Genomic DNA, 14,140 nt, shown 5'->3' with positions numbered 1-14,140 from the left:
GGGTCAGAAAGATTTTGTTTTTTGTTTTTTAAAGAAGTCTCTTATGCTCACCAAGGCTGCATTTATTGATTAAAAATACAGTATACTGTAAATACAGTAACAGTAATATTATCAAATATAAATGTAATAATAAATTAACTGTTTTTATTATAATATATATTTATTTATATGATTTATTCCTTTGATGGCAAAGAGGAATTTTCAGCAGCCATTACTCCAGTCTTCAGTCCTTCAGAAATCATTGTTATATAGTTATTTGGTGTTCAAGAAACATTTCTTATAATTGTCAATGTTGTAAACATTGCTGCCTAATATTTTTGTGAAAGTTGTGATACTTTTTGCAGGTTTCTTTTATGAATATAAAGTTCAAAAGAATCACATTTATTTTAAATAAATCTATTGTAACATGATAAATAAATGTCTTTACTGTCACTTTTGCTATATAAAAATGTTGTTTTTGAATGATAGTAAATATAAAACTTTTGTTGTATTTTTGTTTTATTAGTTTTATTTATTAAAACATTATTTGTTAAACTGCTGAACATAGGTTGTTACCCTAAGTAAAAATTGTTTCTTTAAAAAAAAATCTACCTTGTGTTTGTGCCCCAAAAAATATGGCTCTGAATACATTATAAATGATATCATCACCACATAATTCAACAGTTCTGCTCTGTGACTACGAATAATAATGGTTTCATTTTGCTGTGAAGTTCTGTCCCTGCATTTTACCATCATTGTTTTGACCCTGTCTTTCTCCTAAACTAAGCTTTTACCTCTAACTCTGAAGGTCAAGGTCAATATTCCAGCAGCCAATCAGAAGCGTCCACTGGGGGAATGCGGCGTAATCCCCTATGGTTGCCAACGCAGTGTGTTTGTTCTTCAAACGAGAAGCTACTTTTTGATGTTGCAGTACAAACGTTTCTGTCCTCCCATCATTCCACTTCACACTTACATTCATCACCAAAGGCATTTGCACAGAATTTGCGATAAATGGAAATGACAAGGTGGAACTGAAAGGCAGAGGATCATTCATAAAAGACCTGTATGATATGCATATCTCTTTGGAAACTATCTTAATGATGCTGTGGGTACATGCTGATGCACATAATTCAATAGATGACAGAGCATAAAACATCTGATAAGACTTTTTTGAACTCAGGGTCTGAGATCTGTGATGTTGGATCTTCTCAGAGGACCACAATGAAACCCTTGTAATTGCTGAACAATGTATTTGCACCAAATGGAATTGCAAAATGTTTTCTTTTAATATCATGCTTACAGGGTTCATTCAAAAATAAAAATTATTTCATCATTTACTCACCACCCTCATAATCTTCTAAATCTATGAGGATATGGTAACACTTTACTTGAAGCCTTTATGTATAATGCATCAGGAAGGTATTCATAATTGTCATTGTAATGCATTATATCTTTTCAGAAATAATTGTAACCAAAGTTAAAATACATTTTAATATTTGCATAATGATTGTTTGTCATGTATTTTAAGGCATTATACTGAAAAACTGAATAGATACATATTAGAATCCATTATAACTGTGGTTACAATTATTCATGCTATCATGCAATGCATAAAGTGCATTACAAGGCATAGTTAATGCGTTAAAAATGCATGCATGAGTATATGATGACATAATTTTCATTGTTTCATTAAGAATGTTTTTCTTATGCAGTATAAATGACTTAATACACATAAATGCTGCTTTTATATTTTAGGTAGTGTCTTGGTCTCTTGCGAGTAAATCATCATACTTGGGAGTCCTTTACATCAAAAATGTCAGAAAACCCATTTTAATTGATTACTTGCAAACAGTGCTTATTGACAGCAGCAAAATAAATAAATAATAAATCTATATATGTGTATTTTTAAACACACATACATAGAAATACATATTTATATTATGGTGACAACAAAGGCCTCGTTAAGAGATTCAGATGCACTTTTTCGAGCAAAAGTCAGAACAAACCTCATTTCATATTTGTAGACTGCTGTGTTTCACCCCAAACATATGTAGTCTCTTCCTCTTATGACTTTTCCAAGCAATCCTTATCTCATTAGAGCAGGGAATGTGATTTTTCTTTTTCACACCCTACACTGATATACTTGGGGGCACAGTAAGAAATCCTGCCTCTGCCTGGAGGAAAAGCTCCATTTGCCATCAAAGGGCTCAAGTCAGAGCACGATGAGGGGGCTTTGTTGTACTGTTCTGAGTCTCTTACCCAGCCAAAAGCATCCCAGCCGTCATCAGACAGTTCAGTGCAGAGACTAAACTACTGCTGCCGAGGCGTAGCCCGCATATGAATTTGCATGAGCTGCCTAAATTGGTTGTGTGCAATGAAAAATGGAAACTTGAGATTTTATCAGCTTGTGATGTATATGCTAAACTCTTTAAGAAAGAAGACCATTAGAAAATAAACCTTTGTTATCAAGCCTCTTGTAGCCGGCCCCTCACTGCTAGAGAAAAGTGCAATCTCCTTTGTGGCTTTTAAAAATAGCAACATCTGGCTGGTAATCAGACAGTATCTTGTCTCTGTATGCATCTTGTTAGGTCTGAGCCACGGGTGTGTAGGGGGCAGCAGGGGCCTATTAGCCTGTCACTAGCCTTAGACAATGTGCTCTCAGCAGAGGTGTGGCAGTGATGCTGCTGCTCTGTGGTATAATTAACTCTGGCCCTAAAAATCACTATCTTCCACTATAACTTTCAATTAGTGTAGCCCTTCCAGCTTGACGTCACTCTCTCCTATCCAATGTTGACTTACGTTTGCATGTTCATAATACATATTTTTTGAGCATCTGATTGTTGTTACATTTGTTACGTTTCTTAGTGCATGGAATATTTTACCAATTAGATTATTCAATGAATTCACATTATTATAATGTATATTGCATGAAGAAAGGATATTGCAGGGTTGTAGAATGTACTAACATATGTTTCAATAACTTTTTGTTAACATTACATGTTCAGTAACCATTCTCTTTCAGATTAATTACTGGCAAATTGGATGTTTTTCAATTAAGTTTATTATTTATTATTTAATTCATAAAATGTTTTATGTATTGTTTTATTCTGACAGAGAGGATATTGCAGGATTGTAGAAACACAGCATATGGTATTACTACAAAGTAGATATTATTTGTTGATAATAGATATTATTAATGTAAACTTTTGACTAACATGTTAAGTAACCTCTTTTACATTAATTATTATAACAATTTGAAGTCTTTCTACTTCAAAATGTCACATTTCATTTAAAAAAGTGAGATATTTACTAGCAGTTTGAGTGAAAGTGGTTTCTACACAGATTTTCAGTGTACTACAAAAATATTTATGAAAAATGTATGTTTATTATTAATTATTCAGTTATTTAATATTATACTGATTTATTCTAAAACAAAGGATTTTTTAAGCCTGGAAGAGTGGATCTGCTGTGGCATACACAGCCATACAATATTCAAAATAGTTATAATCACAGTCTGAATAGTTAAATATAGAGCCAGTTCATATGCTATCCAGTGTCATGTGGATAGGTGTTCTTTAAAGAGAAAATATGTATAATTCTTTGCTGCAGTTAATTATTGGCTGCTACTGAAAGAGAAAGACAGTAATTGGAGACTAGCGGCTCTTCTGATCTGCAACGGCTGAACATTTTTGCTGCTGCTAATCTGAGGGTGCAGCCAGATTTGTCATTGTAATAAGTGAATGTGATGGTTCCTGAACATATATGAATTTTTTTATAGTTACTGTATGTCAACCCCCTATATTCTGGTGGTCAGTTCTCTACCACAAAAAGTAAAGTTATCAACAGCGCTTGTCCACTCCTTTTTAATCTCCAATCTTGTCAAGACACACTGCCTCATCAAAGCGATATCTACAGGTCTGGTGCCCGTTCTATTCTGCACTAATGGTGGGACATGTAATTAGTAGTAAGTAGTGTTAATTGGAGAGACCTGCAGTGGCAGGCTGGTCAGAGTTTGATAGGAACAGAGGGTTACAGAGTGAGTGAGGAAGGGAGAATGTTAAAGATACTCCACAGTCGAAAGCACTCAGCCACAGTAGACCTCTCATTAGGTGACATGACACTGAACAGGCTCTTGTGATTCCCATAGGAAGGAAACTTTAAAAGTTACACTTAAAGCACTCAAAGCTCCTGGACTTCGGTTTGAACGGTCCTCGACCACAGCTTCATAATAATTAACATATAGCTATAGCAGCAATGTAGGAGAAACTAGCTCCTTCTGAACGGTTAAATATGAGCATCAGAGGCTTCAAGTGTACGGAGTCAGCAAAATGCAGGAAATATTCAATATATTTCTAATCTTATTTTTAACAGAACATCTGCAATATTACAGACAGCAATATCTTTACTTTGTATTCAAACTGATCACAGAATATGGCTTTATTTATGCAGTTTTACATTTAATGTTGGCTTAAGTGTTGCAGCTGGCCTGCTGATTAAAAGTTATTGTCACATAAATATCACACATAAAATCACCCAAAAATGGCTGTTTTTGTTTATGCGTGCCATTGAAATGAAGGACAAAATATTGTGCCTAAAGTTAGTCAGATGTTCAGAAGCCCTAACAGATCAAGTCTGATCTTCCAGATGGGCCCTTCCTAACCCAGCTGCCAGTCCATATTTACTTGATTATGCAGCATTCATCACTGCCCTCAGTTACTCTGTTCCAAAATCTATGCTGTGGCAGAAAGCGTTTTCAAAATAGGCAACTTTATTATGCTGCCTTATAAGATAAGTAAAGCCAAATCTGAAGCAGCTTTACAAACATAACTAATGCAGAATGCAATCCCAAAATGCACTGTAGTAAGCTCAAAACAATAAAACTAAGATGACAAGTTGAGAGAACTGTTCAAGATTGAAACTGATTATACTAATTAGAATACTGATTAGTGTAGCGACATGCTAACAACAAACTCTCCCATGTTTGAGTAATAGCTAGAATCTATGCTAAAGTTCTGTACAATTTTAAATTTATGTATAATATTTCTCTTGTTATGGAGATATGTGGCACACGGATACGACAAGACATTTTTTTCTAAAGCATTTAACATTTTCCTTTTATATCCAGGGTTTTTGTATATATCCACCATTTTTGTATTGGTGATGGAATATTTTGGGCTTTTTTTTGCACCAATAAGGTTAAATAGCTAGGACAGGTCAAACTTTAATGAGCCATCTTACGTAAAGGTTGGCCTGAACCACATTTCCTTTAGCCTGCTGTGAAAGGAATCCACAGGAAAGTTTTGTGCCTTAGGATGCTGTGTCTTAAATGATAAATGATTCACTGAAGCCAGCCCTCCGTCTGTGTCAGGTATAAACTGGAGTTAATGGCTACAATATTACAGGCCTTAAGTCCTAGATACTGCAAATATATATATACTGTACTTGGCGACCGATTGCTATACAGTTTATTTAATGTTAACTGAGGCTATTGTGTTTTTATTCATTTGTCAGTGCTGGGATTTTGTTACAAAGGAAATCCCACTGTGAATGGGAAAAACATCTGAAGTAGTTTGGGTATTAGACATGCTTAGAAAAAAAAAACTCAAGTACTGCCCAAAGTAACTGCCCTAAGAGTCCCCTTTCTTGTCCATTTACAGCAAACTGGCACAGCAGTGCTGCCAAAAATTGTCCTGTTCTTCCTCAGCTGAAGGTTAACTAACAAAACCTAGAAACCATGTCCTAAAACTCACAATGGTAATTCCAGTGATCACATAAGATTTTTTATTTTTATTTCATCAAGAACTTTTTCCATGAAAAAACAATTGTATTCCTCTTTCTTATATAAGAGAAATCCAATGCATTTTTTTTACAATTTCTCCAGAGCAACAGATGTGAATGAAATACAGTCCTTTCTTAAAGGGATAGTTCACCCAAAATGACAACAGACCTTTATTTAGATTAGATGCCATATTGAATTTAACGTGGATGAAAATGAGGCTGTGAGGGACAGACTTACAGTCTTTACAATGGCACACATTGTATAAAGGTACTAGATCACAATTTTCACTAACTCACAGTTTTCAGAGTTTTTGTCTCCTGAAATACATTTCATCAGCTGGATTATTGGTGTTGTTAACAGTACAATCCATTGAATGCACTGTACTTCCATCCCTCACAGTTACGTTTTCATTTCTGTCAAATTAAATATGGTGCTACCCTGACTTAGGGCTTTTCAGAATATTACGCCTATTCGCTATAATATAATCATGGCCAAATATCCTAGTCACTCTTAAAAACAGAGTGGAAGAAGAACAAGAACAAGAAAAAATAAGTTCGTTTGGAATGACATGAGGGTGAGTAAAGAATGACAGAATTTCATTTTTGGGCGAGCTATATCTTTAAGAATGAATCAAAGACAAATCCATAGATCTGGCTGCAAGAATCAGACCTAAATCAGAGCACTGTCTTCTACCCAGTTGTACCCATAGTTATTTATCTGTGTTCTCTTTAGTTGGTGCTTCCAGAGTACTCTATCCATGGGCTCTTCTGTATCATGTTCCTGTGTGCTCAGGAGTGGCTTACTGTAGGCCTGAATATCCCTCTGCTCTTCTACAACACATGGAGGTGAGCACCTGAACCAGCCTTTACTCCTCTTAAACAAGCTGTGCCTACTACCTGTCAGATTTCACTAAAGCATGTGTCCTGAGAAATCAAACCTGTCCCTGCCATAGCCTTTGATTTTATACTAAGTGGAAACTTCATATTAATTTTCTTTCAAAATAAATAATAATTATTATTATTATTAATGTGTTATTTTAATGCGAACCAGTGTTTTTATGTGAGGACTGATCCTCTTGGTACAGCATCACTTTTATCAATGTTCAGATCAATCCCATTCCTAATTTTCCTATATTAAAGATCCTTGCCACAGTGTCTTTCTAATCTTGTCACTGCGCATTGGTCTTAGAAATGTTTCTAGATGATTAATTGCAGACTGAATGTTTCATCACACAGTGAAACAACTAGGGAAATCATAACTGGGATCAAATGAGTTTCAGTCATTTTGCAGTGGAGCTCTAAATCTTTCTTCGGGGTTTGTTACTGAATGTTCAGAGCTGTTGTCAATTACTGCCACAATCCTCAGAATATGAGAGATAGTTCTGCTGTGCTTCTGCTATTTATTTATTTTTGCAGAATGATGAAACACTGAACTTAACCAGTACAATAGTAATGGTGGATTTTGATTATTATGAAGTTATGTTTGATTAGCTGGTTGAACTCACTATCAATAATTTTTCTTACCAGATTTATTTCTTTTCTTGCAATAAATCTACCTTTCTTTCCACAGTGATGCTGCTATAATGCGCTGTCACTCTGTTCTTCCCTCTGTTTTGCTCTAATTCTTTCACGTTTTTCTTCCTAATGTGCTTAAAGCCCCCACTCCTTGTTTTCGATTTCCTTAATAGAATTATTGCACCAGGGGTGACGTTTTTCCTTGTCTGACAATTACAAACTATATTTAAGTCATCCATCTCCAAGGACTACCTAGATTGACAGATATATTTAGAATAAAGAGGCTTAGACCAGCTACACTTTGCATTAGATAAAAATGTAATTAAATGATTAAATTAAATTAATAATAAATTAAATTAAATGGAATGAAAGGCAAACAAAAATCTAATACAATGGTGCACATAATGTTTCAAGAAGCGCTACCCGGCTCGTGTTTTTTTCCCCATTTTCGGCAGGTACTTTCACAGCCCCACAGACACTAAGGAGCTTCTCTACGATCCAGCATCAGTCATGAATGGAGACACACTCAAATTCTGCCAAAAAGAAGCCTGGTGCAAGATGTCCTTCTTCGTCCTCTCATTCTTCTACTATCTCTACTGGTGAGTACATATTGAGAGAGTAACTCAATTGCCTACTAATGGGATTCTGTGTAACGTGTTCACTGATTTTTATATCTTTACAGCCAAATATGCTTTTTAGTGTGTGCCTTTGCTATAGTATAAGCTGCCTTAAGCCTATAGCATAGCAGAGACGTATACTTAAACAAGCATTTGAACTGACAAGGACTCTGCGCACTTGGATGGCGCCAACAACTCGCCTTTGGGTAGAATTCCTGAATTTCCTTTTTTGCTCCACACTATATCACGTCACATTAAATGTTAATATTCCCATATTCTATAATGGTTCACCCTTCGAGCGAAAAGGCCTTATGACCTTTTGTCAGATCAAAGGCGATTGTTGTGATTGTTGATTTAAGGCTATTTGCATCTGCAATTGAAATTCTAGGACAAATACAGCCTTTTTGTTCAGCATCTTTCGTACACTCCCACTCTTTGAGGAGTGACAGATGTGAGTTCTCAGTGGTCATGACATTTTTAGATTTTGACCATTCTGCATACCTTAAACTTCACCTGGCCTTTAATTGTGCCATGTATTGTGAAACATTCACAGTCTCACTTCCCTTCACATCATATTGCAAGGGTCTCCACCAGTGGTCTCTGTAACTTTGACCCTTCCTCTTATTTGCTTGCTTTTTATTGCTATGATGGTAGTCAGTGGCTACCATCAACTGTTTGTTAACTGTTAACAGGAATTATCTTGGTGATAATAACTACAAGTTTATCTTTCTAGAACATTAGTCTCACCAAAATGAGGATTTAGACAATACTGCTCAAATTATACACAGGTTTTTATGGAAGAATTTTATAGTGCTTAAAAATATGAGCATCACACTTTCCCCTTTAAAGTTTCTGGATGCTGTCACAGTTTTTATTTTATTTTATTTTTTTACTAATGGCCACGTTTTAATTATTTTCTGTAGTAATCAACATTATGTCTTGAGTTTAACTTGGGCCATTCAGCAAAACTCAACTTCTTAATTAGACTGACACTTTTTATAAATTCTTATATAACGTCTGATTTGATGAATGCTTTCATTTGCCTGCCTTGCCTAGTTTAACCCCTGTGGCTTGATCTTCAAACGTAGTTTGTACTCTAACCCTTCGTAATAACCACAATGTTGTTCTCCCTCTTACTAATCAATCTTACAAATCAATTGCAAATCCAGTATCAGCGCACCAATTACAATATTAGGTTTTCCGTTCCTTTTTTCTAAACACCATTCAAACCTAATGACTCAAGAAAGGAATGTGCCACTCTGATAGAAGTGGAAGAGAGATTTGGGCAAACATCACACTAGTTGTCACAAAGATTGCAAATACATGAGGAACATTGTTCGCCTCAGGCTCCATCAAGATCATATCTAGGATCATAGCTAAAATAAATTTTTCATTGATCTTCCACTTTCAACACGAACACTAAAAACATGTTTTTAGGACAGATAAGCAAGCCACAGTCCTTAATAATACAGCAGTTGTCCATTAAAACATCTTTAGACTTGAGACCAGCCTTTAGCTGTGTGCACTGAATATAATCAAGACACTCAACATTCTCTGATTAAGTTAAATATACAGTATATGCTTCTTATGCAGCAGTGATATAATTTCAAAGAGCATAAATAGATCTGCTTTCTTTTTGAAAAGATTAGGAATATAAAAGGATCCACGCCACTACTTTTCCAACTACCACACGCTGAAGATAATAAGACGAGCCAAGAACTGCTTATGCGGTTTTTATCAGGGCAACCCCTTATTATGTATTAATGCCCGTGGACAGCATTCTGGCATGACATCCATGGCCCCTAGTGTGAAGTCAGCACAGAAATTCAACACACATCAACATATGGCAGTGCATTCTAAATAAATACAATCTATATCATACACAACCTGCCCGGAGTGATCCTCGAGCTGGTGAAGCTGTCATTTTCCATAGCGTCAGCTGCTTTGAAGCCTCTCGTCTTGTATTTCCATGCCTCCACCAGCTGAGGACGAATGCTGTGGTTTCAGCTGGATAATTTGGGGACAAAATGCATCTTTGTGTTTGTTGCTAGCTGGGAAGAAATGAACTAATTAAAACGGTTATCTGACAGAATGATTGAACCCATGAGCACAAGCTCATTTCATAGAATCGAAAAGTAGTATGCATAAAGGGAGAAGTTGATGCACGGGATGGGAGTGATGTTTGGAATGGAGTTAAAATATTCTGAAATTAATTAAAATGAATTCCATCTGTCTGTCTGTCTATCACAAGAAAGTATAGAAATCCAGTTGTTTTTTTGGTTGCTCTTCTGTAATTCATAATGTAAAATGGATTGTTATTTACGAATTTCAATGTATCTCTAATACAACTTTGGTCTTTAAGATAAATCATAAACTCTGAAATTAGTTTGACTGATTTAATTAATCATAACTCACTGAAATCATGTGTGCATGTTTGACGTTAAACTACTTCTGATGTTTCTTCTATGGGCATTTTAAATAACTAATTTGCCACCTTCAAATAAACAGATGAAAATAACTTTGAATATGGCCCACACCCAAGATGTTGTGTAATTTGTTAGTGACTCGGAACAACAGTCATTAGAAACAGAAAAATTCTTCAGATTTTACTCTAGTTTTTTATTTTAGTATAACTTTTTGCACACAATGTCAGTTATGTCTGTTTGTTCTGTCTTCCAGTATGATCTACTCCTTGGTGACCTCATAACAGAGTTCTCAACACTGCTCATAAGACACTGTTTTCCAAAAGCTCTAAACTAGATTTGAATGAAACAAGAGCAGCGCTAGACACAAGTTCAACACACTGCAGTGTCTGAACCTACAGAGAAGACTTGACCCGATCTTCCCAGAGTATCAGAAGAACCCAGTGTCGTTTACAGATCTGACTCAACGCCCTAGATGTCTCATGGACCTGGTGTGATGCGCTTTTCACAAGCTCACAGTAACATTTGCACAGATTGTCTCAGGCATAGCACAACATGTCCTTTACCACTTTGAGGCACAAAACCTGCCAACCTTTACACTCACTATATGTAGCTTAAAATTCATGTTAGGTTAAAACAAAGGAAAGGAAACTATGGCTAACTTGATCAGAGAATGTTTCATTTTTACCAGTCACACACTAGGCCACTGAGTTTGAATACGTGAGAAGCTTTTGTGATATATTTTATGTGTATCTGCGCTCTCCTAAAATAAGCGTTTTTAATATGAAATACGTATCTGTTGCATTACTTGTGTACATAGAGAACTTTGTGTAATGCTTTTATGTGTTGGTGTCAGTTGGTTGAGATGTTTTTGGACTTTATATTTACAAATGCTGATATCGAGGCTTTATTATATAAAACACAATTTTGCACAAAGTTGTTATGCGTTTGCACAATAGATACAGTTATTGGTTGTGGTGGAAAAAGTCATTTTTATATACCCAGTACGAGTCTTCCAATATATTACAATGCATCAAAATATCATAGATTTTCATATTAGGGAAGAAATTAAAACCACAGCTCATGATCTACGAATTTCACTTTTTCATTTTGTATTATTGTTATTATATTAACTGTATTACTGTTATACGACAAGGTCAGCAATACTGAAACAAGATACTTAAGGAACCATCGACAGTTTCTTTAATCTTTTTCTATCTATCTGTCTATCTATCTATCTATCTATCTATCTAATTTATTTTTTCTTCTTAAAAAAAATCTCCAACCACAGTTCATAAGTATTTCTGACTACTACTACAGCTATTACTCTAACAATGTTATTGGATCAGTCAGATTTTAACTGTCCGGAGTAACTACATGATGCATATAAGTGTAAACCCCTCAAGACTACGTGATGCTTTGGATGAGCACTATATATAATGCAGATTACTGAAAATAGCAGTAGACACACTAAATCATTTTCATTGCAGTGTAGGGGATAATAATACCAGTCCCCAGCAGTACTATATTCTGCTGCTGTCATGTAGCCTGCTGTCTTTTGTATGCCTTATGTAGTTACACATATGATGACCAAACATTTTCTATATCCTTATTGTGGACTTGTTCACCCATCCAAATATCAGTAAAGAAATTTGTATATGAAATAAAACAGACTATTTTAAAACTGTTAAAGGTGCTTTCTTATGCATGCATTACACGTATGCTTTAATACCACTGGAGGCATTGTTTTTTTTCACTCCATAATCATTCATTTCATCCATCATGCGGTTCATGATCCATATGTGTTTTTTTCACTCAGTTTCTCACATCTCCTCATTTGAATCCTCACCCCACAGTAACTCTCTGAAAAACATTCACCTTAGACTGATGCATGCCCCCATCTCTCACGTCTCCTCTTCAGGGAATGTTGCCTCCGTCGCTCGTAAGTCGCCTATTATCTGTGTTTTCCAGTGCCAAGCCCTGTGTGGCAGTGACTGGCTGACAGATCGGTGACAGGCTGTCCTCCTGCTCCACCTGCTATCCATCCAAATCACTGCCACATGCTCCATAATTACAGTTTGTAAAGGATGCGGCTCCCTTTGCCAAAGATCTAACACTTTGCCACTTATAGCCGTGAAATGAACGTCATCAGATGTCTGCAGGTCTTGGCGCTCAAAGAGCTTTCTGCCACCCTTTCGACAGCCATCTCTGACCCTGGTCAGCATGTTGTGGCATCAGATAAGTGATGAGTTTTGGCTTCGGCTTCAAAGAGACTCATGGGACTTGAAAATCTGAGATGTATAATTCAAACTACAGTAAAGGTTATTTTCTGTTATGAAAATAATGGTTTTCATGAAGTAACACCATTTATCTTTGCTCTTAAGAGTTTCATGTGTTCCTCTCTCAGAAAATATCCCTGCCCTCAAGTGAAGAGCTTTGCACATTATATGCTTTGACAAGTGTGGTTGTTCCCCACACAGTGCTGGATGGGCAACCTGTCAGCTTGCCAGGTTTTCTCAGATGCCCAGCCTGTCAGCACAGATTACCCAGAAGGCCAGTTGAGCATGGATTTTACCTGACTTGTCTTTCTAGGATTGGATGACTTTTTCACCTTGCTTTCTGGCCACACAAACAAGCGGATTCATATTGGAGTAGTCTGGATTGTGTAAGCTTTTTTCAAAACTTTGTACAATCTACTTTTGCTGGCACATCTAGCCAGCATTCTGGCAACAAATCTTAAAACCTAATAGTTACCCAAGAGAAGAACAGTCGCCAAGGTGCTGGTGTTTTTTAATCTGGCAGCTATTCACAAAGATTTTGTTCTTGTTTTACTAGATAATCCTTAAAAACAGGATAAAGAATCCAATAAAGCTTATTGCTGTCCCATGTTCTATAATAATAGCAAGTAATAATAACATCTGTAAACTTCAAACTATTTAGTTCTTTGTGTCTTTGTGTCTTGCACCTCTTTGTTTTTCTATTCTTCTATAAGATGTGGAGCTTCCTAAAATATAAAGGCAGCTATATATGTTATGTATAAAACCCATGTATGCTGTGTTAATGTGCGGTCACATTTACCATTTGCTCCGCGAAATTTCGCAGATGAAATCCAGTCTGAAATCCAGATCCAGTTTCATAAGAAAGTCCTAAGAGGCCATGGATTATTCATATTTTTCTTTCTTGTTTTCTCATGATGGCAACCTAACTATCTCGTGATCTCGACATAAGTTGTTTTCTTGTTATCACGACTTTATTTTCTTGTGATCTCAACATAATGAAAGTTGTTCTATAAGTTACAACACTGCGCCAAAAGGTGGTAGTATAGAAGTGCCGATACTCTAAGCTGCGATACCAAACAGGACCACAGGGAGACGACAAGAGACCACTAAACCTGCTGTCTTAATCGGACTCCATTCAGAATAACTAACCACTGTCCAGCGCATAATCTAAAACACCTTCAGCCGACATTCATTATAAAACATATATGCGTTTAAGCTAAATACACGCCGAAAAGAATAATTGACTACCATCTGGACGTGAGCAGTGGCATAGCGTCTGGGTATGCAGGGTATGCAGGGTATGCAGGTGCATATGGGCCCGGGCATATTGGGGGCCCGACCAGCCAAGGGGGAACCTTTAGGCTAATTGAAACGTAGGAACAAATAGAGCCCTGCACGGGCCCGGCCCTTCCGACAGCATATCAGATTTCTCGGCCTGAGTCTGAGCCAGTGTCTTTTTTCTCTCTCTCTCTTTCTTCCCCTTTACACAGCTGCTGTTGCAGAAAATAGGCTAGTCCAGTTTTGGTTTTTAATGGCAAAGTGGTTATAT

General features: G+C 36.3%; 1 protein-coding gene across 2 annotated transcripts in view; it reads left to right on the top strand.

Moving 5' to 3' along the window:
* Positions 1–11,014, top strand: part of cnih3 (cornichon family AMPA receptor auxiliary protein 3) — a 26,608-nt gene extending 15,594 nt beyond the window's left edge. The window contains exons 4-6 of one of the 2 annotated variants that reach the window (XM_016293763.1): positions 6,491–6,603; positions 7,728–7,871; positions 10,569–11,014. In XM_016293763.1, coding sequence (XP_016149249.1) covers positions 6,491–6,603; positions 7,728–7,871; positions 10,569–10,596 — 285 coding nt within the window. In that variant the 3' untranslated portion in view covers positions 10,597–11,014. Of the gene's footprint in view, positions 1–6,490; positions 6,604–7,724; positions 7,872–10,568 lie in introns of both variants that reach the window. The other variant, XM_016293761.1, reaches the window with a different exon arrangement.
* The last annotated feature ends 3,126 nt before the right edge of the window (positions 11,015–14,140 follow it).

The sequence above is a fragment of the Sinocyclocheilus grahami genome, unplaced genomic scaffold, assembly GCF_001515645.1.
Source record: "Sinocyclocheilus grahami isolate Dianchi unplaced genomic scaffold, SAMN03320097.WGS_v1.1 scaffold306.1, whole genome shotgun sequence".
NCBI classification, from domain to species: Eukaryota; Metazoa; Chordata; class Actinopteri; order Cypriniformes; family Cyprinidae; genus Sinocyclocheilus; species Sinocyclocheilus grahami.
This window is presented reverse-complemented; position numbering and strand designations above follow the sequence as displayed.